Source organism: Nyctereutes procyonoides, unplaced genomic scaffold (genome assembly GCF_905146905.1).
Source record: "Nyctereutes procyonoides isolate TBG_1078 unplaced genomic scaffold, NYPRO_anot_genome, whole genome shotgun sequence".
Classification (NCBI taxonomy): Eukaryota; Metazoa; Chordata; class Mammalia; order Carnivora; family Canidae; genus Nyctereutes; species Nyctereutes procyonoides.
In genome coordinates this window covers 14168962-14186132 of record NW_026575082.1, presented here as the reverse complement: position 1 = coordinate 14186132, position 17171 = coordinate 14168962, and the positions used below count along the sequence as shown (strand labels likewise).

At 49.2% G+C, this 17171-nt stretch overlaps 1 protein-coding gene across 3 annotated transcripts in view; it reads left to right on the top strand.

Moving 5' to 3' along the window:
- The window catches only part of LOC129514429 (tumor necrosis factor receptor superfamily member 11A-like), a 52217-nt gene continuing 35046 nt past the window's right edge, over nt 1–17171 (top strand). For 2 of the 3 annotated variants that reach the window (XM_055332987.1, XM_055332986.1), the window contains exon 1: nt 7–114. In XM_055332987.1, coding sequence (XP_055188962.1) covers nt 37–114 — 78 coding nt within the window. In that variant the 5' untranslated portion in view covers nt 7–36. Of the gene's footprint in view, nt 115–17171 lie in introns of all 3 variants that reach the window. The other variant, XM_055332988.1, reaches the window with a different exon arrangement.

Genomic DNA, 17171 nt, shown 5'->3' with positions numbered 1-17171 from the left:
CGCAGAGCGCGGCGCCCGCCCGCCCGTCCCCGCGCCATGGCCCCGCGCGCCCGGCGGCGGCGCCGCCCGCTGCCCGCGCTGCTGACGCTCTGCGCGCTGCTCTGCCCGCTGCAGGTAAGCGCCGCCGCCCCCCGCCCCCCCGCTCCCGCCCGCCTCCTCGGGAGCTCGCGGAGGGACCCGCACGGAGGAGCGGAGGCGGGTCCGCGGCTCGGACGGTGCAGGCGGTTGGGGCCGGGCGCGGGCTCCCTGCTCCGAGGCCCGGCTCCCCACCCGCCTGCGGCCCCCGGCCGGCGTCTAGAGCCCCTCGGGGGCCTGGGCCGACGGGGTGAGGGCCACGGCTTGCCCTTGGAAACACTGCTGCCTTCGGACGGAGCACTGTTTGCAGGGGGAGCAACCAAGGCGCAGGGGTGCTGCAGGCGGGCGCGGAGCCCGAATCTCAGGCCGCCCGGCCCCGGGGCTGGGGCGGGTCGGGATGGGTCGGGATGGCAGCGTGCGCCGCGGGGCCCGGCCCATCCTCCCGGCCGGCCCTCCGGGGGCTCCCCGGGCCGGGATGCACCTGGGGCTCCCCGCGGGTCCCCGCCCCTGCCCGGGGAGCGCTGCGTGACCTCAGGGCGCCCGAAGACCGACGTCCCCTCGATCCTGCTGCCGTCGGGTTTTCTCAGGGATTCCTGTACCACCAGCGACGCAGGCTGGTCTGGGTTTCCTGTGCTCGGGGGAGAGCTGCAGGCAGCGAACCCGGACCGCGAGCACCCCGAAGGCCTCGTGCGCTTGCAAGTTCCTCAGAGGGAAGAGTACGTGGTGGCGGTTTTCTCGGTCTGGGCAGTTTCAGATTTCCCTTGTGTGTCACAGGCCGAGGCTGCTGTCCTGGGCTGCACAGAATGGCCCAGAAGCCCGGGGAAGACGGTGGAGCTGGTGCAGCTGTGTTGGGGGGGACAGAAGTGTGGGGGCCGCGCAGCCCCCCTAGCGTCAGCTCCTTGACGGAAATAACAGGAATGAGCTGTAGGCTGGAGCAGGAGACTCTCCTGAAGCTTCATTCTATTCGGTTCCCTCGAGTGTGGGTTTCTTAGCGTGGCTGAGGGAAAAGAAGGCGGAAGAACTTCACGGAATATTTCATTCTGAGCACGCGGAGGTGTTGCTTAATGAGGGGCTGGGCAGGTTGGACGGGGTGCCACCGCACTGAACTACAAGTCGGGGCTCCAGGGAACCGGCAGGCCACCCCAGGAAAACCGACCCGCTCCGCAGTTCCAAGAAAGCATCTCACGCTGCTGTTGCCAAAACTGTGTGCACCCACGTATTCTTGGCACGCACTGGGTTCTAATACTAACAGCAAGTGCCACCAAAACAGGTTTATTTTTCAGAGAGAGCTTTCAGCGAGGGCTGTTTCCCCTCCCTTTCCCTTTTGGCCACTCCAGTTATATGCACTTTTGAATCATAACCTAAACAGGAAACAAATGATACTGTGACAGTTCTAATCAAAGGGTAGGATGTTCGTGTCCAGTGGGAGCCCGTGGAAATCCATTCATTCTGAAAGGTGGAGCCTGGTGCTGTAGCCGCGGCAGGCTAACCCGCAGGTGATACTGTGGTAGCTACAGGTGTCATTACTGCTTCTTTGGCCTACCTCTTCTCCTCATTCAAAACAACAACAACAACAACAACAACAACAGCAGCAGCAATCACATTGGCAGTCCATTGGTGTTACTCGGCCAAGGCTTGAAGCACTGCTTAGTGAGAGACAGTGGGTATTGGCTTTTGTAAAATCGGTGGCCAAACCAGCTTCTAGAAAGTGCTTCATCTGCAAGTATTGTATTTTGAGTTTCATTTACATACTGGTGAATAGATTGAAATGTCCCTGGAAGGCTGTGAGTTTTGCCTTTTAAATCATTTCTGTGATTAGATCTCTGTCTGCCTGTATCTGTGAGGGAATTTGTTTTAAGACATAAGAAGAGTATTTGCCCACAGATAAAGAATATTTTATGGTTTTTATGTTGATAGTTCTGCTGTTTATTCCAAGTAAGAAAATATAGAAGCTCGCTGTTTTCGTTTAGGTAATTGATGAGATGCAGCCACGGTTGTCTCCAGTTTTTCAAGACCTAAGGGCAGATTCATTGAGACCCAGGCCAATAAACATTTATGGTCTATGACACAGTGCTCGTGAGAAACAGGACGGAGGTGACTGTGTCTTCACGGGCCACAGTCTAGTTGGAGGACTAGATGGGTGAACCTGTAATAATAATAAAGCAGCATGTGATGACGGGAAGAGGGGGCAGCTGGTGCAGAGGGAAGGAGGTAATGAGTACAGCTAGAGCAATCAGGGTGGACTTCTGGAGGAAGCGGCTTTTTCTGAACTTTGCAGCAGGGGTAAGAAATCAAGGGTCAGAGAGGGACTGATTCCAAGAGGCTATTGGGGAAAGAAAGCTTTCTGGTCAGAGGGTGGTGTGAGTGGTTCAGACCTAAAGGCATCTTGGAAAAACAAACCCCCCCCCCAAAAAAAGAAAAGAAAAACCAAACCCACTTTTTAAAAATGACTTTACAGATGGTATAAAGCACTTAATTCAGGAAAACCCACAACAGACAGGACATTAAACATTTACAGTTTTTGAGATAACGCTTGTATGGCCCTTGCTGAGGGGGTAAGGTAGACTGATCGGAGTCAGATAAGCCACAGGGCCCTGGAAAAGCCTACAGGGAGACCCCACAGAGGAAATCCCCTAGAGTGGAGCTCCAGGCCGTAGGATAGACACCTGCACGCTGTCTTCCTGGCCCCCTCCCATCCTAGAGAGAAGACCTGGCTATATGTTAATACCGTGTTTAGAGAACCACAGACATGTACATCCATGGTCCTATTGTCCATTCTGTTGATAACAAGTGTTTCCAATGCCTCCCCTGTTACTTCCTTCCCACTAATTCCCACCCCCCCAAAAAATGACAAATCTGGGATATAAACACATTCTCCGTGTTGATAAGGAAATATGAGCTTGCTTTTTCAGTTATCTACCAGAAATTTTTACACCAGGAAAACTGAAACAATAAAGGTGTATCTTTGAAGGTCAATAAATCAGTGTTTTATGAGGCCATGAAAAGGGGAGTTCCAGACCAGGGCCTCCTTTGCAGAGAGTGTTGTGTTAAGAAGGCGCCGTGTGAACTTTATCTGCCGTGTCAGTATTAAAATTTCCCTCATCATATTTTCCTATTTCTACAGGGAAAACGGTATTACTGATTTTCTCACACAGTGTGGCCAATGGTCTAGGAATGTTGTCTGGGCCATCTTTGTGTCGTTTTGGGTTTTGTCTTGTTTTGCTGATATGGGTCCGCACCCTAATCGGCTCTACAGGTGATTCACTCTCAAGGGCACTTGCCCTCCTGGCCAGGTGGCCACCCTAGACAACCGGTGGCCTGTCTGCTTCTTCCTGCAGCATCCTGACCCCAGCCCACAAGGGAAGCACCCCCTACTGGGCACACAGCAACCTGACCTCACCTTCCTGCATCCAGAGCTGGCCCGCAGGTGGCAGGTGCCCTTCAGGCACCGTTATGGTCTCCACCTGGTTGGTGGGAGGTCATTCACTTTCTCTCTCTGTTTTCCTGTGCTTGCAGAGAGTGGGCTTCCTGTAGGATCCACCGCTAGGAACTCACTTCATTCTTTCTGCCCCAAAACACTGAGCCTGAAGAAACCAAGACAGAGACTCAGCAAAACAAAAGACTTGGTCCGTCTAAAGTTCTTAGTGAGCTTTTGAGGTTGAGCCCCGAGTGGGTGGTGAGTGAGATTACACACAACCCCATATCTCTGTCCTCATTCTGAGAGACGCTCTGTCTGTTTCCTGCCAGCGAGACCGACCTGCCCAAGTGCCCCTGGCCGGCTTCCCCTCTGTCTCCAAAGTCAAGGGCTGGCTGGTGCTGTTGCTGTTCTGCTGTTCTCACGGCAGCACCCCCGTCAGCAGATTGAAGCACATTCTTTATGGATGTGTGCTGATAACCTGATACCTGCATTTGCTCTGTGGGCCCCCTCCTCTTTCAGCCTCTGATGTCTGGGGCTGCAGGACAGGGAACTCGATAGTGAGAAATAACCCTGAATCTCTGTTCATTTATTTCAACAAAGTGCACACCTACTCCAGCATGTGGGACACTCTGCAAGGAGCTGAGGAGACAGAGACCAGGGGCACAGCACTTCCCCCATCCCGCCCCCCACCCCCCTCTTCAAGAGGTGCCCAGTCTAGACCTCCTCGCCAAGGATTAGAGGAAGAGACCTATCTCCTGGGAGGATTTTCCAAGGGTGGTGGGCACCCAGGAAGAGGAATGCTTTAACCTGCCTGAAAGAATATTTCCTCCTTCCTTACTGTTCACTTGTGAGGTCTAAAGCATGGAAGGAGGGACAAGAGGCCAGCATTTGGGCTGGTGGTGCAAAGGTGGGCTGGTGCCAGGACACGTAACAGTGCAGGGCCTCTAAAAAGTCCAGCGTTCCCGGATTCCCAAGGGCTTGTGGGGAGAGGGAGGCACAGCCAGCCCTCAAGGGCCTTACATGCAAGCAGAATTAGTTTAGATTTTATCTTGCTGCATTGTGGGCTGGGGGAGGGGGGTCATGATCAGATTTGGACCCCGGGGGTGGGTCCAGGGGGCAGTAAGGAGGCCACTGCCCTGGTTTGGGGGAAGAGCTAGTGAAGGCTCGAATCAGGTCGGTGGAGTGGCAAGAGAAAGGAGAAGCCAAGTGCAGGAGTGATTTCAGAGCCAGCCGAGTTGTGCTAGGTGCCCACAATGCAAGGGCAAAGGATGTGGTTGGACCTATTAACTAAAAAAAAAAAAAAAAAAGATGTGATTGATGTCAGAGTAAAACAGCTGACCATTTGAATTGTGTTTCTCGGAGTTCTTTAAGGAGATCTTTGTCTCTGGTTCAAGTAAAGAAGGACTTTTTCCTGAACAAACGATAAAGGAGGATGAGGGCAGGCCCCGTGGTCCAGCAGTTCAGCGCCGCCTTCGGCCCAGGGTGTGATCCTGGAGATCCAGGATCGAGTCCCACCTCAGGCTACCTGCATGGGGCCTGCTTCTCCCTCTGCCTGTGTCTCTGCCTCTCTGTGTGTGTGTGTCTCTCATGAATAGATAGATTAAAAAATCTTAAAAAAATAAAATAAAATAAATAAAGGAGGATGAATCTTAGGCCACAGAATCCCAGCTGCTTTGGATTATTTTACTGTGAGGCAGAGACAAAGTTCTTCACACCCCAAAGAGGTAAACAAGCTAAGAGCCCCAAGGCACTGGGATCCACAGGAAATTTCTGTGCTCTGGAATTTAGAGCCATTTCCTGACCTAAAGGTGTCTTTGAATCAGAAGTTCAGGATGTAGGCAGAAAGTAAAACTCTAAAGAGAGATAAGCATCCAGAGATCCCAGAGGGTCCATCATTGCAGCAGGTGTGACCTGACCCTCGGTCTTCCCACGCTGGCCACAAATATGTCCCCTGCCCCCAAATAGAAGCAGTGTTTACCTTGGAACATGGCTCAGTAAACCCTTTTCGCTCGCACAAAACACATTTTCCTGGTGGATTGCTAGTGCCTAGGAGGAGCGTTTCCCCTTCTCTCTCCCCAGCTCCCTTGTGCCTCCCCCACCCCCCAAAAAAATCTAGCCCAGCAGGTGACACGGAGGCCCGTCTGGCACAAGCACAGTCAGAAAGCTGCCAGGTTTCAAAGTGGAAGGAAGAAGTGACTGCAAAAACTATCCTTCCAGTTTATCAGAGTAATAATAACTTATTACATTTCCTGTTCACTGTTGAGAGTGCAAGAGCCACTTCCTCCCGCCATCAGAAATTTGAAGACTTTCCATTAAAAATGAGGAAGAAAAACTCTCTAACTTTTCGTGAATGTGATGGTTAAACCTGGCAAATGGGAAGAGCAGACTGTGGCATTGCGTAAATCCTACTAAGCCCGGCAGTATTTGCACGTGTGGGTTCCCATGACACCCACTTCCCTTAGGTATTGATTTAAATATATATATATATATATATATATATATATATATATATATATATATATTTGTTACTCTTTGTAATGCAGTTAGCAGCAAACTTAAAAGCGTGTATCCTTCGGTAGCACAAAGAACTGCCAAGCCCGTTAAAAGAAACCTGTAAAGAGCCCTTCCGCCCTCTCAACTTTGTACCCAATATATAAAGGCAGCGACACACAGAAAGCCTTCACGGTGATTGAGAATCTGTTCCATTTTAAAACATACTAGAGATTATTCACATCCGCCTTTGCCAATCCAATTCACTGTTAATAATTCCCGATATCAGGAACTTCCCTATAGCAGACCTAAATCCAGTATGTCACAATTTGACCCCATTTCCTCAAATTTGTTCTTTAGTAGGGGGTAAAGATCAGTTGGCCAGTGTTCTTTATTTTAATGTTTCCATTGTTGAAGATTGTTACCCGCAACTTCCCTCTGCCCTGAGTTATTCATTCTGGTTCCTTTAACCTCTCTGTCAGCTTTTTTCCTTTCAATTCAGTGGATCCTGATTTTTGTACTTGCTGGCAAAAGCCACAGACATGCAAACAGAAGGCCAGAAGACCCCGTGGGACGCATCCCAGTTCCACCAAGCTGCCTGGGACCCGGGAAGCTCCCCATCTCGCAGGGGAGATGAGACATGATAGTCTGCACTCCTGGCAGTTAGGAGGGTCTAAAGCCCTACAAAAGAAGAGCAGGCAAGGTGGCCAGGAGCGCAGGGCGCGGCCCGAGGGACCCTAGCGGAGTGACCCTTGTCCTGGAAGGGCAGAGATGTTTCTGAGTGCAGACAGCAGGGGAAGGGGCGGGGGTGGGCACAAGCAGGGCATGCAGGGGGAAACTGGGCCCAGTCCTGTTGTGTGGAGTCCAGGGCTGGCTGGAGAGCCCAGGAAAGGATCGGGCGGGCTTGGGAGTGGAGGGGGTGTGTGAGCAGATCTCCGGAGCTGGGATCTACCTTGTGGAGAGGTGGTCCCTGGGCCCAGCATCCACACCACCTGGGTACTTGTTAGAAATGCACATCCCCAGGCCCTACCCCATGTCTCCCGAATCAGAAACTCTGGAGGTAGGGCCCAGCGGTTGGGTTTAACAGTGTCTCCAGGGGATTCCGATGCACCAGGAAGCTTGGGAATCACTGCTGCAGACCATGGGATTCCCTAGGAAGGTTTTGAGCTCAGCTCTAAGTATATGACTGGTTGTATTAAAGACACCTGCCGTTTCTTGATGCCATCCGGTGTGCCAGACACATGCTGGGGGCTTTACATAGATTATCTCTAATCCTCACTCCACTTTTGCCGGGAGGGAGAGGAGAATGAGGCCCAGGGAGGCCCCAGTTACACAGCTCAGGCTGTGCAGGCTAGAACGCCTCCTGAGGGTCCCCTCTAGCCGTGTGGCCTGGCCACCCCCGCCCTCAGGGAAAGTGCTTGTACAGTCAGCTGTGTGACACGGTGGGGTCTGGATGAAGACTCTCCAGGAGTGGTGGCACAGAAGCAGGCATTCTAGTGTTTGGGGAAATCCCATAAGCAGTCTGCAAGTGTGCTCGAGGGTGTATGCTCCTAAGGCCTTTCCTTTATTAACTGCTGTTTCACAAAAAGAAAGATGCTGTGATTTTTTTTTTTATAAATAAATTTTTACTTTATTTTTTTATGATAGTCACAGAGAGAGAGAGAGGCAGAGGCACAGGCAGAGGGAGAAGCAGGCTCCATGCACCGGGAGCCCGATGTGGGATTCGATCCCGGGTCTCCAGGATTGTGCCCTGGGCCAAAGGCAGGCGCCAAACCGCTGCGCCACCCAGGGATCCCAGACACTGTGATTTTAAGGCCAGTCAAGTTTAAAGCGGCACCCTGAGTACCCAGCACAGGGCCCGTGGGCCAGTTGATCCCTGACTCAGGAGGAAAAGAAATGTGATATATTGAATCACCTCAGCCACTTCCTAAAGCAAAGGCATCTCTGACTCCTCTGTGCCTTCCCCACCCCCAGAAATAAACCATACGAGAGCCCTGCTCCTGCACCTGCCAGTTCACGGTCCCGCGTGTGGCCCCTTCCCACCACCTGCCGGGCTCTGTGCAGATGAGGCATCCTGTATGCCTCAGGATGACTATAATTACAGTGAATCTGGGGACTCCTCTCTCGCTCCAATTTTGATGCCTACCACGGCACAAATCTAACTCCTTCCTGTTATGACTTTTTTAGTACCGTAAAAGTCACTGCCCTAAGTGGTAGGAGAAAGGGGGTCAGAATGGACGTAGCCTCCGGTCACTGTCAGGTCTAGAGCTCTCCCCTGGAGCGAGAGAGGGATCCTCCAGTGGGGTTTGGGTGCAGGGCAATATGGTGTTTCACCAACGCACAGTAGCAAGAAACCCAGGTACGGACCCCAAACCTCTGACAATGGAGCATAAGACACTGGGGGAAGGAAGTTCAGTGGGAGCACAACTGGAATGACTCTCTGTCCCGAACTTTAGCCCATGACTTTCTAATGGTGACAAGGTTTAGAATGTTTTATATGAAATCATAAAACATTGCCCCCTTATGATGAGTTCCAGGGCCCAGTTGGGGTCTTACTTATTTGTAAGTGTGTACTAAGGTCTTATTTTTTTGTGTGTATTTTTGTTTTTGTTTTGGCGACTCTGCCAGGACTCAAATAATTTCCTACTAATATGTAAAATCACAAATGAGCAACATAGCAGAATGTACAGCTGACTGTCCTCTTGCCTGTGCGGAGTAGTCCTCATGGCCAGGGAAGACCAGTCATGAGCTCCTGGCTGCTCGGCCTGGGGAGGGAGCCTAAAGGGACCTCACGGGAGGAGCTCCTCCAAAGGGGAGAGGTCCTTCTTCCAGGGCGCAAGTGACCTGGGGCAGCTGTGTTGTGTGCCCCTTGGGCAGATCTGTGTCCTGTCCCTATCAGAACAGAGAATTTGAGCCCAGAGAGAGATTTCCCATTTTGATTTTGCAGCCCTCTTCCCCCAGGATTGCTCTAATTTTTGCCCCAAATTGGTGGGCAATCCTTCCAAGCTCCTGCTTGGGAGCTCCAGTCTCATCCAGAACTAGTAGGAAATGATTATGTCCTTGTAAAGGGAAGTTAGGAGATTGCAGTGGTCCTTCAGGAAAAAATTATTCATCATTTTAACATTTGAACATTAGCTACATGCCTTTGCTGCATCATTAACCCTTTAAGCAGATTACTCCATCGCTTTGTGAGGATACAGAAGTTAAGAAAAGTCTTGAGCATAGTGCCTGGCACATACTCAGTGTTTCAGAAGGGCCAATTCTCACTCACTCCACTCAAGATAAATGGTGTCTGATTCCAGCAATGGGAGACGTGGTTCTCAAGACCCATTACATAGATGGAGATGACTGTATGGGGTTTGGGGATTTGACAAAGTTCTGGATCTTCGTCTTTAATGTAATCTCTGGCCTTGCTACACAGAAAACACCAGCAGCAGCAGCAGCAGCAGCAGCAGCAGCAGCAGCAGCAGCACCGGGACCCTGTGAGAAATACAGATCTCAGGGTCCGCCCCAGACCTACTGAATGAGAATCTGCATTTTCATAAGATTCCCAGGTGATTCTGGGCACATTCAAGCAGCGCTGGGCATGACTCTCAGGGCCAGGTGCTGTCGTCTAGTCCAGTCTCTGGCCACTTGGGGGCCAGTGGTCTTATTAGCTTGGTGCATCCCTGGAATGGAGGCAGGGCCCAGAAGGAGACTTGGCCTTCAGCAGCAGACCAGCGAGCTGCTGGAAGCACGGTCATTGACTTTTACTATAGGAATGAAGAGAAAAGTAGTTCTCATCTCAGGTGAATACAAGGTAAAAAAAAATTGAGAATACAAAAGAAAGAGAGAGGAAGGAAAGAAGGAAGAGAAAGGAAGAGAGAGAGAGAGAGAAAGAAAGAAGGAATGAAAGAAAGGAAGAAAGAAAAGAAAGAAAGAAAGAGAAAGAAAGAAAGAAAGAAAGAAAGAAAGAAAGAAAGAAAGAAAGAAAGAAAGAGAGAAAAGCCTGGCATTGGGAGAATAAAGGAGCATTCACAGGAGGGGAGCCTCTCGGGTGATAATACAGGGACAAGTCAAAGCCATCCTCCTTACTGTGTTTAGGAAACAAACGGTCCTTGCACTTGCCTTTCAAGTGGCCCACAGCTGTGAACTCGTTTCCCTCTTTATCTCCCTGGAAGACAAAGACACTTGCAATTGAAGTTTTGAAATGCAATATTATTTCTTCATTTTCCTTCGGGCCATATGTTTTCTTTTCAAGGAGCAGAGATAATGAATGTATTGTGAGGAAAGTAGGGTAGAGGGTTGAGCAGAAATCAGTAGAGCTTTGATAGGCCCCTTCTCAGGAAGCGCACCTGAAGGAGCACATCTGGGACCCAGGTGGTCAGGGGAAGATGCTGCTGGGGTCTTAGAGAGGCAGGTGCTTCATGCCGGCTAAGTTAGAATGGCGAGTATGTCAGGACGTCCAATAGGCCATATGTTACTCTACGTTTTTGAGGTGCTTTTTTCATCAAACCTGATCTAAGTCAGATTTTTTTTTTTCTGTGCATAGTATCTATTTCCAAAACATCTTATGGCAAAATGGCCAAGACGGTAAATGCTTGGGGCACCTGGGTGGCGCAGTCAGTTAAGTGTCTGACTCTTGATTTCAGCTCAGGCTGCGATCTCAGGGTGGTGGGATGGGGCCCCGCGTGGGGCTCTGCGCTCAGCAGGGCGTCTGCTTGAGTTTCTCCCTCTTTCCATCTGCCCCTCCTGCTCGTGTGCATGCGCTGTCTCTCAAATCAAAACAAATACATCCCCTTTAAAAAAAGATAGTAAGTCTTACATGATGTGCATTTTATCACCCTTAAAACTAAAAAACAAAAACAAAAACAAAAAAAAGTAAACTCTTAGGGCAGATGTTGCAATTCATGCCTGGTAAAGAAAACAGCACCACGTGCTTATTCTTTCACCCTTTGGGCGTCAGTCACTGTCCGGTGGGAACCTGCAGTCAGCGCCGCGCAGTGGGAGCGCCAGGGGTGCACTACCTCCAGATCTGGATGATTATGTAATCCATTGTGTGACTTCCTGCCCCCGAGCCATGTGGCCCTTCCTGCTCCTCCTAATCAAGCCCTGCCGCGCACCCGTGCACTTCTGCAAATGCTATGTCCACTGGCCGTGCTCCTCCTCCTCACACTTGCTGTGACCTTGGCTTGTCCCCTCACTTTATCCAGGTCTCCGCTGAGTGTCATCTGACCAGAAGGTTCCCCTTTATGAGCTCATCACATCACCTTTATCCTCTTTTATTTCTTTCATCCTAGTCTTTCCAACCAGATTGCATTTGACGTCAGTTTATTGTTAGTCTTCTCCTGCAGACTATAAGCAAGGTTTTTCTCTCTCCTCCTCCTCCTCCTTCCCCCTCCTACCCCCAGAGCTCCCACTGCTCCCACCTTTGTCTCCCTCCACCTGCCCAAGCACCAGCCTTCACTGCTCCCTGCTAGGCCTGCTCCCTCACCCCTGCCCTCCAGGCTTTCTGTACCTCCCTCTGTGATTGCCTCCCAGTCCTGGAGCTGGGGAAGATGTGTCCCAGGCCTGGCTCTCTCTCCTTCCCTGCCCATGACCAGGGAGGGCCAAATCCAGGGACTGCCGAGGGACTTGGCTCTTTGCAGTACATGCACCAGGACTTGCATTGTCATGTGGGTCTCTGTCTGTTACAATTGTCTTTCTATCTGTGCCTGTGTCCAGTGCTAAACACTTTGAGAGGCCAGGGATGAGCTAATTTCTCTAGTCCTGCACCAAGCCAAACCCTTGCCCAAGTATTTGATGGCTCAGTGAAGACGGCTTTGAAAGTCTGATGATAGCAGAGCTTTTAAGGACATAGATGGCATCTGTAATTAAATCCTGGACTAGAGCAGAATGTGTCTTCTGGGCATAAGCACAGTGAAGGACAGGCAAAGGAATGACTAGCCTTCCTCTGTTATTTGCACAGTGAGTAAATGAATCACAACCCCTTTATGAAGGGTGGTCTGTATGTGAGGAGGGGGTCGATTCCTATCTGTGATTTTCAACCAGGTGAGTAGGAGTTAACCAGGTGTGATGAATGCCCTTTGAGTTGGAGTTCTACATCCTCTTTGTCACCAGAAACATATTCATAAAATGCATTTTAGAATGTTCCAGATCCTTTACAGATTTTATTTGAGACAGAGCAAGCAAAAGCAGGGGGACAAGGGCAGAGGGAGAAGCAGACTGCCCACTGACCAGGGAGCTGGATGGAGGGTTCGTTACCAGGACCCTGAGATGACCTGAGCCAGAGCCCGATGCCTAACCAACTGAGCCACCCAGGTGCCCCTGTTCCAGATCCTTTAGTGGCAGGTCAATTAGCAGAGTACCTGTGACCATCATAATCTTCACAGTCTCTCAAACAAACTAGACACATCTTTTCATGTTAATCAGAGAATATGTAAACTTCACTTTTAGTAGATTTTTTCAAGGGTTGTGTGTAAAATATACTTCTGTGAGATGAATTATATTTTAAACACTCAAAGAGTCTTCTGTTTAGACCCTGATTCTCTGAATCTACTTCCATTATGACTTGGGCCACGTACCTGGCTGGTTTAAAGGTGTCCCCAAGTTTTTTAATGTGTCGCCTAGCTCAGTGTCTCCCAGATGAGGGGAGTATGTGAGGTGATCTGTTGGGGTGCATGGCGGATTCCCCAAAAGCTGCCCGTTTCTTCTCTTTGTGCCTTTATAACATACTGTCTTCATAGATACCTGTGTAATGTTGTTCTGAAGTACGAAATGTGAATCTTCGGTTTGTACAAAAGGAAAATGAGTGTGATACTTACTCTGTAAATCTCTAAGCTTGAAATTCTATCAAGTTTATTTAAAATGAAAATGTCTAGAAGGCCATTTGGTCATAACTCAGTTATGTCCTAGTTAACAGAAATCACTGGCAGATATAATCTAGCAGCCGCTTTATCAGCAGACGCTCTGAGTAAAATATCTCTGCCCTCACCCAAGCATGGCCTGGGTCACGGATTGAACCCCCAGACAGAAAACCACTGAAATGAGTCTGACCACTTGTCATGATTTCAGTCCCATGAGAAAGCCCATCTTTATGTGCAAAGATGCTTTTTAAAAAAATAAACCTTTTGGATTGATTAACAACACTTTTTTTTTTCCCCAGTCGCCCAGCTGAAATACTCTGCTATCCCCTTGACTGATCATTGCTAGGTTACAGGTAAACAGGAATGGTGTCCTCAGAGAAACTGCCAGGCCTTCACAATCTTCCTGTGGCTGGTTCCTCACCCTCTCTTTCCCACCCTCTTTCTCTTTTCTGGGGACAGTATTCCCTTTACTCCCTCAGGGAAGGATCTAAGTAATGGATGTTTACTAATCCTGCTCAGATGTACACAGAAGAATCTGCCCCCCACCGCCTCCCCATCACTGACCACTGGCCAGGGGTACACCACTGTGTTGGGTGAATAATGCAGTTATCTCCCTTCACTCTGGAGAGCTTGCTGGAGAGGTCTTCAGCTTCAATGTGAGGATGCAGAGCCTTAATTTTTCTGAGTATTGCCACTTGTCAGCACTAACTCATTTATAAGCATTATCACATCTGATTTTCACTAGAGTGGGAGGAGTGCAATGCTTAGCCCCATTTTACAGATGAGAAGGCTAAGGCTTAGAATTGCCCTCCCCCTTGTCTTCCATTTGTAGAAATGTAGACATTTTTTTTAAGATTGTATTTATTTATTCATGAGAGACACACAGAGAGGTTGAGACAGAGACACAGACAGAGGGAGAAGCAGGCTCCATGCAGGGAGCCTGATGCGAGACTTGATCCCAGGACCCCGGGATCATGACCTGAGCCAAAGGCAGACGCTCAACTACCGAGCCACCCAGGTGTCCCAGTATAGACTATTTTATTAAAGAAATGTCAAGCATTCTATCCCAGCCAAACCGGAAGCTCAGTTCTGAGCACTGGCTAGAGAAATCCTGCCCTGGAGCCCACTGCCCTCCCCAGGGGCGTGGCCTGGCCAGGCCCTTCCTCCCTATCCCATGCCCCCCTCTTCCCTCCCTCTCCTGGCCCCTCTCTCTGTTCTGCAGAATTCCTACATGCTGGCATGTCAATTAGGATTTCATTTTTCTGTTGTTGGTTTTTTTTTTCTATAGAAACCTGTCTTATCGGACCTCTGAGCTTACGAATGACTCCTGTGTCATTTCCACTTCTAGTTATGAACTTTTAACCAAGAAGCATGAGGGCGGGATGCTTTCTTTTGATTAATAGACCTATGACTGTGCTGTGATCGAGAACAGATAACGTAGAGAACAGCATCTGGAAGCTTCAGGAGGAAAGGAACCAAGAAAGGAGCAAAACCGCAAAGGTCCTTCAGAACATCTCGACTCGAAGGGTTTTGACACACTAATTGAAATGTCTGCAAGGGCAGAGACCCAGACCTCTCTGGCCTGTCTTCTCAGCCAGCTGAGAGAAAAAGATTCTCAAAGAAAGTGTATGAGGAACAAAGCATGTGCTGGGTTGCTCTGATCTGCTCAGTTATCTTTATCACTGTCATCTTTTGTTTGTTGTCTATTTGTCTGTAAAAACAAAATCTTCAGAGACAGTTTCCTGGAGTGGGATGGTCCTCGTAAACCAGCTCTGGGGGATACAGGGTACTAGTACTTTGTATTCTCTTCTGAGCAGGGGCAGTTTCAATGGTGACTTTCTTTAAGGATGCTTTTTCTCAAGGGCAGCAGGACTATTAAGTGAGGTGTTAGTTTCACATTTCATAGTTTCTTTCTTAACAAAAACCACATCTTTCAATTCTGCAACATTCAGAAATTTGATACCATCTTTACTTAAATTATAGCCAAATTTCTCAAATATAGTCACGGATGATATTTTATAAAATAAAATCTATGGAAAATCCCTCATTTGTTTTTCTGGGTTGGGTTCTTTTCCCCTTGATTTGACAGAAGGGGCCAAGCTTCTGTCTGCTTTGTGAGATGTCAGCATGAATTTTCAGTAGAGCCAGAAAGTAATTTTAGTATCCATAATGACTTTCACTACAATTGGGTTGCTTAACAGCACAAAAAATAAATATTTAAGTCAACCTTCCCTACAGGATCTAAATATAGATCCACTGGTCTCTGTAGCTCCACTGACAGAGAGGTCATGTTTCTCCAGCTTTGGATTTTTCAGAATTAGACCCCATTTGGCTTTGCTTTGGGAAATAAATCCATGTAGCTTTCTAAAGAGAAACTTGATTTACAATTTATTGTCCTTCTCCTGCCTCCTAAAGCCTTGCACTGACTGTAGACATGCTTATTCTGGGCGAGTTTGTCATCTGTTAAAAAAAGCAGCCTGTATGCCCCGAAAAAAATGCACACACGACACAAAACATACAAGAAAGTAAAGCAACAGAAGGCAAATAAGTGTATCGTCTTGCCATTTTAACTCCCCCTCCCTCTTTTTTTTTAAGGACTTTCCAAGGAATTTATGTGGGTGGGGATGATGTAAAGCATATTTGCTATAAACAGGGGAACTCTATTAGAAAACAAAGGTCAGTTGACATAAACTCTGTGAACCAAGCATCATTTTAGGAATTTATCAAGAACTGTAGTAGAATCCTGTTGATACATGTCTGGGTGTTTTTGTTTTCTTTTCCCTAAGACTTATAGGTACCACTGTATTCCCCAAAACACAAGTGCTGCGAACAGACCTGACCCCCAGCTGGCCTCCAGGGCAGCTGTTCTGTAGAATAGATCACAGGTGGTGGATCACAGGTCAGTTCTGCCTTAAGCCTGTGGAGGGATGCACACGGGAACCATCACTGGTACCTGCTGGGTGAAGTGGGTGGGAGAAGGGTGGCGGGGGGACCCCCACAAAAGTTTGTTGTTCATTTTGAATTTTGTATCATGTTACTGTATTCTTTATTTAATAACTAGACACTTACTTGGGAGAGCACACAGATGCACATGTGCAAGTGCAGTGGGGAGGGGCCGAGGGAGAGGAAGAGAGAATCTTGCTTGAGCAGACACCACACTGAGTGTGCAGCTGGACTCGGGGCTCCATCTCGCCACCCCCGGCTCATGACCTGAGCCAAAACCAAGAGTCTGACACTCAACTGCCAGAGCCACCGGGCACCCCAAATAACGAGAAAAGTGGTTCTGCTCTATTTGTTTAAGGGAAACAACTATGGTTCAAAAGCTCTATTTTAGGAGGAAACAAGTCCATCTTAAAGGAGAACTAGAAAGAAAGATCTAGATCTAACTAAAAGGTTGTATATGCCAGTTCAGTTACCAAAGGCAAAAGGAGACTGTAGGTGAGCCAAGAAGTCACCCCATTAACTGCAGCCTTATGCTGAATTCCCCTATTCTGCTCAGGGAGTGCACTTCTATAAGGCTGGAGCTGGAACAGCTTTTTAGCAAACTATTGCCTGACTAAGATTGCTACCAACAGTAATAGCCACCACCTCACAAGAGCTTGGTCTGAGAGCTTGGTCTTGGTCTGAGACCAAGAGCTTGGTCTTGGAGGATGGCATTAGGCCCAAATTCTGAGCAGTTGGAAGGGAAGGCTTGAGGACCAGCAGGGGCTCCAGGAGCCTGGTATGTTGGTGGACATCAGAACCAAAATCTGTAGGCGAGAGGAGGACGGGACTGGGAGGGTCTGGCAGGTATCCATTCATTCACACCAAAAAGTGGCATTCAAAGGATGTCTTTGGCAAGGCATCCAGGCAGAAGGGGATTGGCATAAAGGAGCTTCAGTGCATAAAGGCGATCTAGCGCAGGCTAACTGGAAACCAAGCCCTAGCAGGCAAGGATGCACACTTAGGAGCTGGGAGGCAGGCGGGCAGAGCCAGCCTGTAGCACCATGAGACATGTGCCCAGGGGACCAGCGGAAGCAAGACAGGCCAGCAAATCAGAGATCTGGATTTCCTAATAGCCACAAACACAGGCACTGCAATTGAGAGAGCAATCTGGAAGCCTGCTCCCGGGAGGGGAGCATGGGACCAGAGTGAGACCCGCAGAAGGCAGCCCCCACATGCTGCGCTAGGTCCGGGGAGCTGCAAAGTCCTCTAGTAAGAGGGTTCATCCTATAATTACATCTCTGCAGGTGGAGAGAGAGAAAGTTGGAGAGAGCCAGATGGAAGAGTTAAAAAAGGACAAAGGCATGGCTTGCCTTCTGAATGTGCAGGCATCCTAAAGAGAATTTTCCAGATTCTTTGTA